The sequence below is a fragment of the Mercenaria mercenaria genome, chromosome 5 (genome assembly GCF_021730395.1).
Source record: "Mercenaria mercenaria strain notata chromosome 5, MADL_Memer_1, whole genome shotgun sequence".
Lineage (NCBI taxonomy): Eukaryota > Metazoa > Mollusca > Bivalvia > Venerida > Veneridae > Mercenaria > Mercenaria mercenaria.
This window is the reverse complement of record NC_069365.1, coordinates 95,200,767-95,211,226: the sequence shown is the minus strand read 5'-3', so window position 1 is coordinate 95,211,226 and position 10,460 is coordinate 95,200,767. Positions and strand designations below refer to the sequence as shown.

At 34.1% G+C, this 10,460-nt stretch overlaps 1 protein-coding gene across 4 annotated transcripts in view; it reads right to left on the bottom strand.

Moving 5' to 3' along the window:
- Positions 1–1,194: 1,194 nt before the first annotated feature.
- LOC123558019 (phosphatidylinositol 3,4,5-trisphosphate 3-phosphatase TPTE2-like) overlaps positions 1,195–10,460 on the bottom strand; it is a 93,301-nt gene continuing 84,035 nt past the window's right edge. For all 4 annotated transcript variants that reach the window (XM_053544376.1, XM_053544375.1, XM_053544378.1 and 1 more), the window contains exons 14-15: positions 10,265–10,335; positions 1,195–9,342 (exon numbers count right to left, since the gene is read on the bottom strand). In XM_053544376.1, coding sequence (XP_053400351.1) covers positions 9,210–9,342; positions 10,265–10,335 — 204 coding nt within the window. In that variant the 3' untranslated portion in view covers positions 1,195–9,209. The remainder of the gene's footprint in view (positions 9,343–10,264; positions 10,336–10,460) is intronic.

Here is a 10,460-nt window from a genome sequence, read left to right as displayed (position 1 = left end):
GCCTTACTCTAGAAGAGTATATTGGCGCGATTTGATTGACCGAACTTTTTTGTTCGCAAGACAAGAAGATTACACCTCAGTAATAGATGTATGTATTTGAATGAAACATCACACAAGGCTTTCTTGTCATCAAACCTGCTAATATAACCAAGTTAGATAACTCTTGGTTGAATTGTCTCCCCATGAGTGATGTATTGATTTTGTCTTGTCTGTCACAAGTTTGTCCGGACTACTTGGTGGAATTTCAAGCAAACTGTGTAGAGATGCTCAGTTCAGTACCATGGTTAGTTTTGCATATTGTTGGCATTTTCTGGTTTTCGCTTATCTGTTTTTAGATTAACAGTAATTTCTAATATTTGATTACTTTTCTGGTTAAGATGCATTTTGGTGACGTTATTGCCTAGGTCCGCTTCTGCTAATCCGTTTTCAGATTATCAGATTTTTATTTTCAGATCAGTTGTCATGAAAGAGGAGGGGGTAATATAACTACAAGAATATTAGAATTACTATTGGTTAACAGTATCTAGATAAGGGACTTATGGATCAAATTATCAATGTAAATGCAAGAATAAGGAAACAGGGAAATCTGTAATATGAAGGCAACTTACATTAAGTGATAAAGAATAAACCCTTTAAATCATTTCGAGCGTATAATTACTACTTTTTAGCTCACCTTAGCACGAAGTAGTGTGGTTGTGTTTATAAAGTTTGTTCAAATCATGCCTTTGGGTTTAAAATTGCCCCCGCCAAATGGTCACATGTTTTACATAGACACATGAATCTTGTCCATAGCTGCAAGTCCCAGAGCTTAGACATTTTGGTACGTAGGATCGTCAAGTCTTCTACGAAGTTCGTACTCCTGGGTCAAAATTTTCCCCTCAATGGGGGTCACTTGTTGTACATAAGACTTACACAGGAAAAAATTAAAACCTTATCTAAACTCTCAAGGCCCAGAGCTTAGATAGTCGGCATTTAGCCTTAAGTAGATGTCCTCGACCAAAAATCACGTACCAATTTGAGTGAGGTGAGCAATATAGGGCCATCATGGCCCTCTTATATATTACAAATGATGAATGCACAGGGAGAATTGTGTAAAAGCCTGATAAGCATCGACAGAAAATCAATATAATTATGTCTTAACTCGTTAATATTATCTCTTAATTTCTGGGACGAACAAGACAACAACACTTTAAGTAGTTCAGTATATTTATTTTTCAATATTAATTTACATAAAAATAAGTAAAATATCTTGATGTCAAGGTCACCTTTAAAAATGAAAATACCTGTGATACGTGTTCAAGTATATAATCTACATTGTCCAGCAAGCTCTATGGTACAATGATCTTGTCCGATTTCATAAAATATAGAAATAATTATCTAGAAGTTCTTGCATTTTATGAACATACACTTGTATCAAAGATCTGTTTTCCCAGCAGGTTCAAATGTTTTAAGTAGATGATGTGAACCATATAACATTGTTTCTAACGTTACAAAGTAAATGATCTGCTATACAGTATCTACAATCTAGCTTGGCACTAATAATATTAAATTTAATTGTGACATAGTCCTGATACCATTATGTGTTACCATAGCAACATTCATATATCCGTGTTGAAATATAACATAGAGCTAGTATCATAACTTTTCAAAGACATAAAACAATATGATTACAAAAGTATTTTTTTACAAAACTTGTTCGTTTTTTTTTTTTTGGAACACATTATATGAATTTTGGAGAGAACTGTTGTCTCTGATTGCAAAGAACGAAAATTCTTGTCTCTGGTATAAACACTTATCAGCAATCAGTAATACACGTTGGGCCTATATGTACCTATAAGTATACCTGCAAGGTACATCACTTACAAAGCCATGCTATTGATGTAATTAAGATACTGCAAAATTGTTTATTTTTGTAGGGGATTAATTTTACAGTTGATTCAATCTATCAAATTCATTCTCAAATCCCTATCAAATTAACATTAAAATTAAAAAAACCCAGGAATTTATATCCCTGGGAAAAAAAAACATTTTGACCCAAATCATAGAATTTTGTGCACAAGAAATTAAATGATTTTACAGCAGTTTGTTTCAAAAGTAAGGGTAAACAAGATATTACATTTATATTACAGAAACAGATGATTTAGAAAGTGAATCGTCGAGTATTTATCAATGCAGATCAAGAAAATCTACCTTGATCTGTAGTTATTGTTGACTTTTACAGCGCACAAACACAGTACAATTTTAGACAAACAGGTCTAAATATTTTGGTTTCGTATCTCACTTGCATCAAAATAAAAATATGAGGTATGGAATCAAAACAATTTCAACTGTGTTACAAAATACTATAATGATATGAGGTATGGAATTAAAACTTTTTTAAATTGTGTTACAGCAAACCTTAAGTGTTCAGTCCCTATTAATCACCTCTCATTATCACGCAAAAATAAGCAGATCTACTAAAATCCGTAATGGCCGTGACCAAAAAGACGTTATCATCAAAGAAAATACTAGTAAGTAAAACAATGATTCCAATTCATTTCACACACAAATTGTCCCAGAACCACTTGGCACTTCTCTGAAAACAAAATGTCAAAATTATGTGAAGATGTCGCATCACATCCTAGGATGAATAAGTAGATTACTTCGGTCTCTAGTACTTAGTCTATACAATGCCTCTAAAAGAGAGATAATTAAAAAAAATAATGCATGTCCAATTGTAAAGGTGTACAGTAAAACGGCATCATATGCCAACATTTAAAGTAGTTAATTAAATAACAAACATCTCAACAGCCTTTAAGGTATTAATGCCACCAGCAAGTAAAACATACATACAGTAAAACTTCTGCTGCTGTTGCCTGAGAGTACAACATATGTGCAGTAAAACCTCTCTTGACATCATCTCCCAGAAGCAAATCCCTCCTAAAAAAGATATTTTCTCTTGAAATTAAACAAAACTTGTAGTCAGTTAAACTCTCCAAAAAAAACAACCTCTGTACAACAAACACATCCAGGTGTAAACACTGATATTCCCTCTAGAGAGGTCAATCTTCGAAGGCTACTCAGATGATGTTCCCAGGCTATTCAGCTGAACAGAAATGTTGAGTGTACCCAGGCTATTTAGCTGAAGAGAAATCTTAAATGTTCCAAGGCTATCAGCTGAACAGAAATGTTGAATGGTCCCAAGCAATTCAGCTGAACAGAAATGCTGAATGTTCCCAAGCGATTCAGCTGAACAGAAATGTTGAATGTTCCCAAGCGATTCAGCTGAACAGAAATGTTGACTGTTCCCAGGCTTTTCAGCTGAACAGAAATGTTGAATGTTCCCAAGCTATTCAGCTGAACAGAAATGTTGAATGTTCCCAAGCTATTCAGCTGAACAGAAATGTTGACTGTTCCCAGGCTTTTCAGCTGAACAGAAATGTTGAATGTTCCCAAGCTATTCAGCTGAACAGAAATGTTGAATGTTCCCAAGCTATTCAGCTGAACAGAAATGTTGAATGTTCCCAAGCTATTCAGCTGAACAGAAATGTTGACTGTTCCCAGGCTTTTCAGCTGAACAGAAATGTTGAATGTTCCCAAGCTATTCAGCTGAACAGAAATGTTGAATGTTCCCAAGCTATTCAGCTGAACAGAAATGTTGACTGTTCCCAGGCTTTTCAGCTGAACAGAAATGTTGAATGTTCCCAAGCTATTCAGCTGAACAGAAATGTTGAATGTTCCCAGGCTTTTCAGAAGAACAGAAATGTTGAATGTTCCCAGGTTTTTCAGCTGAACAGAAATGCTGAATGTTACTCAGGCTATTCAGCTAACCAAATATGTTGAATGTTGCCTGGATATTCAGCCGGAATGTTGAATATTCCCAACAGAACTGACAATAAAAAATGTTCCCTCAAATTCCGAAGACAATACAATATTAACATATATCTAATGCTGTTCCAGTAGTTTTATCACTATTACCTTCAATATTTACTGTGATATCACTGATATTTCTGGGAGACAGTTTCGTTGTTAGGAATTTTTGGATTTTAAGTTTAGAAAATTTATTTTCTCAATGTGATTTGATTTCATTCATTAATGCTACCAAAAAATCCCTCATTAATGATTCCATGGACTGCAATGTTAACTGAGATACCAATGTATTGTCAATATGAAAATGTTATAGAACTTCAGGATATAATTAAAGGAAATGAATAAAACTGCAATAAAAATATTCAGTGAAAACTCAAGTGTAGTTGATACTAAATAATTCTAATTCTCATATCTCAAAATTCTGGCTATCTCGACTACATTTTCAAGTTCTGAAAATATCATTATAAGTCAAATTTCAGTTATCTCAACTTAAATGCTCTTGGAATTCAAGATAGCGAGCTTAGACTGTAGATAAAACTGTTAAACTTTCTTAACTTTGTAACTGTAGGCCTAATACTTGATTTATATACCTGCAAGTCATACACAAATCAATTTATATATCTACGTATCCGTTAGTCATGCACAAATCAATTAAAATCTTTCAATCAATGACAGCCCTATGTATTAACCAATAAAATGTCAATACCTTGATACACAATGCAAAATGAAATATAAAATCTGGAAGCAAGTAATATAATGTTCTTATTATAAATAAAACAAGAGGGCCATGATGGCCCTATATCGCTCACCTGTTATCATTGCACTTGAGGACAAGAAGGTCCTCAGAAAAAATATCCAGGTCCAAAGGACAGGAACAACAAAGGAAAGAAATTTAACCAAAAAGAAAAAGAAAATTCTTACAAGGTACAGATATGTCAAAATACATCTAAAAATTGGAGGTACCATCCATGTTGTACCACAGAAAAGTGGTCTCGGTTTTTCCCTACGGCCAATAATAAAAAAGTTACTAAAAATAGGCTATTTATAGTAACGTAAAAGGGAAGTAATTAAAAAGAAAATTATTGTAAGTTAACAAAAGAAGGATCTGCCAAATAAATCTGTTAACATAAATGAAATTTCAGATCAGTATCTTCATTAGTTACGGAGATATACCTATTTTAATTTGAAATAAAGGGAGGTAATCTGACATAAAATCAGTCCATAGTTATCTACCCTGATTGGCTCGGTCCAACTAATGACAATAATGAAATTTCAAATAAGTCCTGTAAGTACTTACTGATATAAATCCATTTTGACTACAATCAGGGGAGGTAATCAGATATAAAATAACTGGAAACTACGATTGGATCTCATTTGTCATGGAATCCAAGATTTATTGTTGTTGAAGATATTGTGGAAGTTTGTATCAAATAAAACCATAAATGAAGTTTCTATATGGCTGCAAAAGCCAAAATAGCCAATTTTGGACATTTAAGGGGCCATAACTCTGGAACCCACGATGGAATCTGGCCAGTTTAAGAAAGGAACCAAGATCTTGTGGTGATACAAGTTGTGTGCAAGTTTGGTTAAAATCAAATCATAAATGAAGTTGCTATTGTGCAGACAAGGTCAAAATAGCTAATTTTGGCCCTTTCAGGGGCCATAACTCTGGATCCCATTAGGGGATCTGGCCGGTTCAACAAAGGAACTGAGATCTTATGGCAACACAAGTTTTGTGCAAGTTTGATTAAATTCAAATCATAAATGAAGCTGCTATTGTGCAGACAAGGGCAAAATAGCTAATTCTGGTCCTTTCAGGGGCCATAACTCTGGAACCCATGACGGACAGACGGACGCATGGATGGACACACGACGGACGAAGGGTGATCACAAAAGCTCACCTTGTCACTATGTGACAGGTGAGCTAAAAATATGTAAAAATGTGTGTTATACCTTGTATAACTTATGTCATATTATGTTTAATATCACAGAACAGATTTATTCATAGATCTTGCACCCACAATACCGAAAAATACTAGAAACAAAAATGTAACATTTAAAACATAAATCCCTGAACTTAATGGGAACAACCTTTTCACTAGTAATAGACAACATTTCAATTTTAAAATTCCACTTTACGCACAAAAATTAAGATAAATGCAACAAAGAACCATATAAAAAGTGAATGATACAACACACTTTGTCTTGGAAAAAAACACTTTTAGCTACTGTCCATTGTAAACCCCAAATTAAACTAGTTTCTTTGCATGTTGTATTGATAAAGAATGATACCTATTAACAAAATCATTCTTTGGAAGCACAGAATGCAACCAAGCACAATAATAGCAGACTCAGTTTGATCGAGTCTGTTCATGAGAGGTAGTGGAAAGTACAAAAACCCTCACGCCTCCTAGCAGACTCCGTTTGATTGAGTCTGTTCATGAGAGGTAGTGGAAAGTGCAACACCTCTCACACCCCCTAGCAGTCTCAGTTTGATTGAGTCTATTCATGAGAGGTAGTGGAAAGTGCAACACCCCTCACGCCCCCTAGCAGACTCAGTTTGATTGTGTCTGTTCATGAGAGGTAGTGGAAAGTGCAACACCTCTCACGCCCCCTAGCAGACTCAGTTTGATTGAGTCTATTCATGAGAGGTAGTGGAAAGTGCAACATCCCTCACGCCCCCTAGCAGACTCAGTTTGATTGTGTCTGTTCATGAGAGGTAGTGGAAAGTGCAACACCTCTCACGCCCCCTAGCAGACTCAGTTTGATTGAGTCTATTCATGAGAGGTAGTGGAAAGTGCAACACCCCTCACGCCCCCTAGCAGACTCAGTTTGATTGTGTCTGTTCATGAGAGGTAGTGGAAAGTGCAACACCCCTCACGCCCCCTAGCAGACTCAGTTTGATCGAGTCTGTTCATGAGAGGTAGTGGAAAGTGCAACACCCCTCACGCCCCCTAGCACCGGCTTTAGCGGAACTCTATTCACTATGAACATTGAGTGGACTCCATGATCAAAAGGACCAGAAAATATTACAACACTGAATCCAAGTACGGGGAGACTTTTTACAGCCACCACACGGCACTTTAACACTGCTGTTGTGATAATTAATAAAATCCATGAGATCCTTTGGAAACCTTTCACATTTAAACATAAGTAAGAAGTTAAGTCTGAACAAGTTTTATAGAAAAGTATGGAAGCTAGGTTTCTGTATATGTATGGAGACAAGTAAAAACACTGAGCAACTTTTACAAATATACTGCTTGGCAAAAATAAAGAGCACTTTACAGACTTACAAAATCATTATCTACAATATTTAATCTACATGTAGTTTGAATAATTTACACTTAATCTTTGTTTTTATTGCTTGTTAACATTTAATTAATAATTACCTAATTAACTGATCAATTAATTAATTAATTAATTGGAAAATCACTTTCTGGTAAATATTCATAACTATCACACATATTATACTATCTTCATTTTGTGTTAAGCAGCGTAAATTGTATAAACAAATAACTTTTAACACAAACTTTTAAGGAAATACAAACATAACACATAAAATTGAATTTAATATAAAATGATGTATGGTGTTAAGCAGTGTAAATTATAGCAACAGATAACTTTTTAAACCTTAAAGGAAATACAACCGTAACATATAAATATAAAATGACGAGATCTAAAATATAACAAAATTTTGCTGTTTTCTAAGCAAACAGTAATAATATCATACATTTTTAAAGCATTTTACAAATGATGTATAAAACATATGTATGTTACTACAATATGATGCATATTTGCATACTAACATAAAACACATCCAACAATTTCTCTCAGGGAGTGGTTTAACCAAGTAATTTTAAATATGGGTGTCTAGTAATATTAAATACTGGTAAATGATTTTTAGCTCTGAACACAAAATTATTAATGTGATAACAATTATTTTTATATTTCATATCAATGTTTATTGGTCAGTTCATTTTCATACTCGATGTTCTAATAACATAACGGATGATGATAGGCACTTTTCAACATTTTTTGTATTTTGATTACACATTTCCTATAGTAAAATTCCACATTCTGGGTAAAATAATTTTGAAAAAAATTAAAAATAATATAAAAACAAGATTTTTCTTTTTTTTTTAATGTGATTATGTTCTGGCAAGAAATCAGTGAGAAAGGCTCTGTTTTGAGTATCAGAAACAAACTGAAATACCGCCACCTCAACACAAGAAGCGGATAACTGCACTGACATAAAGAAGGACTTACTCACTTTTTGCGCTAAGGTGACGATATATTAATGGATTAATGTACAATGTAACATCTGATTTCCAGAAGGCACATACTCAACCAAAAACAGTCTTTTGCCTAATGTCTGATCTCATAAAATATTCTAAAAAAAATAAATATCTGCTGAACTTTATATTGGAACCATCATTCATTACAATTAATCATAATATAGACACACTTTTTACCACCACATATATCAATGCATGGGAAGTCTTGACTAGTGAAACTTTTCTAATATTTCAATACATAAATACCATTTTCCCCATTAAAGTAAGTTAGTATAATATGAGCCGTGCCATGAGAAAACCAACATAGTGCGTTTGCGACAAGCATGGACCCAGACCAGCCTGCGCATCCACGCAGTCTGGTCAAGATCTGTGCTGTTTGCTAACAGTTTCTCTAATTGCAATAGGCTTTGAAAGCGAACAGCATGGATCATTTTCATGCTGGTCGGAAACGCACTATGTTGATTTTCTCATGGCGCGGCTCATATGCTTTATTAATAGTGAATATAATTTGAAAACAATGTAATTTACAGCAAATTCATTAAAAGGTCTCTATTCATAACATGAATAAAAGTTTTTTCTACGTGACCCAGGTTTCAAACCTGCATGAACAGAAGGCCTAATAAAAATAAACTTTACCTGACCACTCTACCAATTATGTTCCTTTAAAAGTTGATAAAAACACTGAATTTCTTTGTTCTAATAAGTAAATGAAAATGATTAAAACGTTGTTAAATTGACAAACATATAATTCAGTATGCTTCATAAAAGTAATTTTGATAAACAGTGAAATATCAATCACTCGAGCATCGATGGCTGCAGCACCTGGGCTCACACAAGTCATTCAAAGAGTCCTCAATCATTTTGTTTTTTTAATATATCTTTTATGTGTTAATTGCTCAAAACCTTGGATAACTCAATTTGCTCACCCACTTACAACTCAAACGATTAGTATTTAATTGTAATGAAGTTAAGTAGTTTCACAGATAAACCATACAAAAAATGTTGAAGATTTATATAAATACTGTTGATGATCAAGGTAATAAAAATATTCACAGTGGACTACAATCAGCTGATAATGATCTTTGGCCCTTTTGCTTTAAAGTTTTCAAACGTCAGTTGAACAGAGAAATTTTCTCGGAACACTTTTTGAGCTTTCTTTTTATGGGGGTTGTCGATTTCATCCCTGGGTAGATACAGGCTGAAAACATAAAAGGAAATATTTTTTTCTGGAGTTTTATTAAAACAGTGAACATATGAAAGTCAGCAAGCCCTCATAATAAACATACAACTTCTCCTCTAATGTATTATTTGTAAACTTCTCAAAGCCTTATGATTATCTCACAGGTAACATATAAATTCTGTTTTTCCAAATATATAGATACCATTAAACCTGCCTTAACGACTACGTGTTTTAACCTGTAACATTCTGGACACAACTGACTCTGCCTTTGCGACCACTGTAGATCATGATCAGCCTGCACATCTGTGTTATTTCCCAACAGGATGTTTAACTTCTATACTGAATTTTTTTTTGAAACAAAATTAATACAAAAAAAATGTATTTTGTTAAAATCATATCACCAAATACTGCTGAAATAGTAGGAAACATTGTGATTGAGACAGTTCTGGGCTGTACTTCTTTATAAAAATACTTGTATTGTCTGTAAATTATATATAAAAGCTCTCTAAAGTGGCAGTCTCGTGACAGAAATGTTACAGAATTTAGAAATATTACATAAAACAGAAGTAACTTAACTGTATGTTACATCACAGTGAGTTTAGGATGAACAGATGATGTTATTTTTTCAACTTATTGTAAGAGAGTAATGTAAAATCTGAAGACCTGATCCTTTAAATCTGAAAATACGAATGAGCTGCGCCATGAGAAAACCAACATAGTCAATTTGCGACCAGCATGGATCCAGACCAGCCTGCGCATCCACGCAGTCTGGTCAGGATCCATGCTGTTTGCTAATGGTTTCTCTAATTGCAATAGGCTTTGAAAGCGAATAGCATGGATCCTGACCAGACTGCGTAGATGCGCAGGCTGGTCTGGATCCATGCTGTTTGCAAATGCTCTATGTTGGTTTTCTCATGGCATGGCTCAAATAGCAGCTTACCTTTTCTCTTCAAAAGCAGTATGGAACCAGAAATAGAATGCACAGTTGTCATACACTTTGGGAATGTTTGTCTGAAAATATAGTTGCTATGGTAACTGACACATGAACATAGATTCTTCAGCACAAATGGTTAAGCTTTGACAGATGCATATAAAATCTGGCACTTTATCCACAGGTTAAATCTATCTAGTTAAAT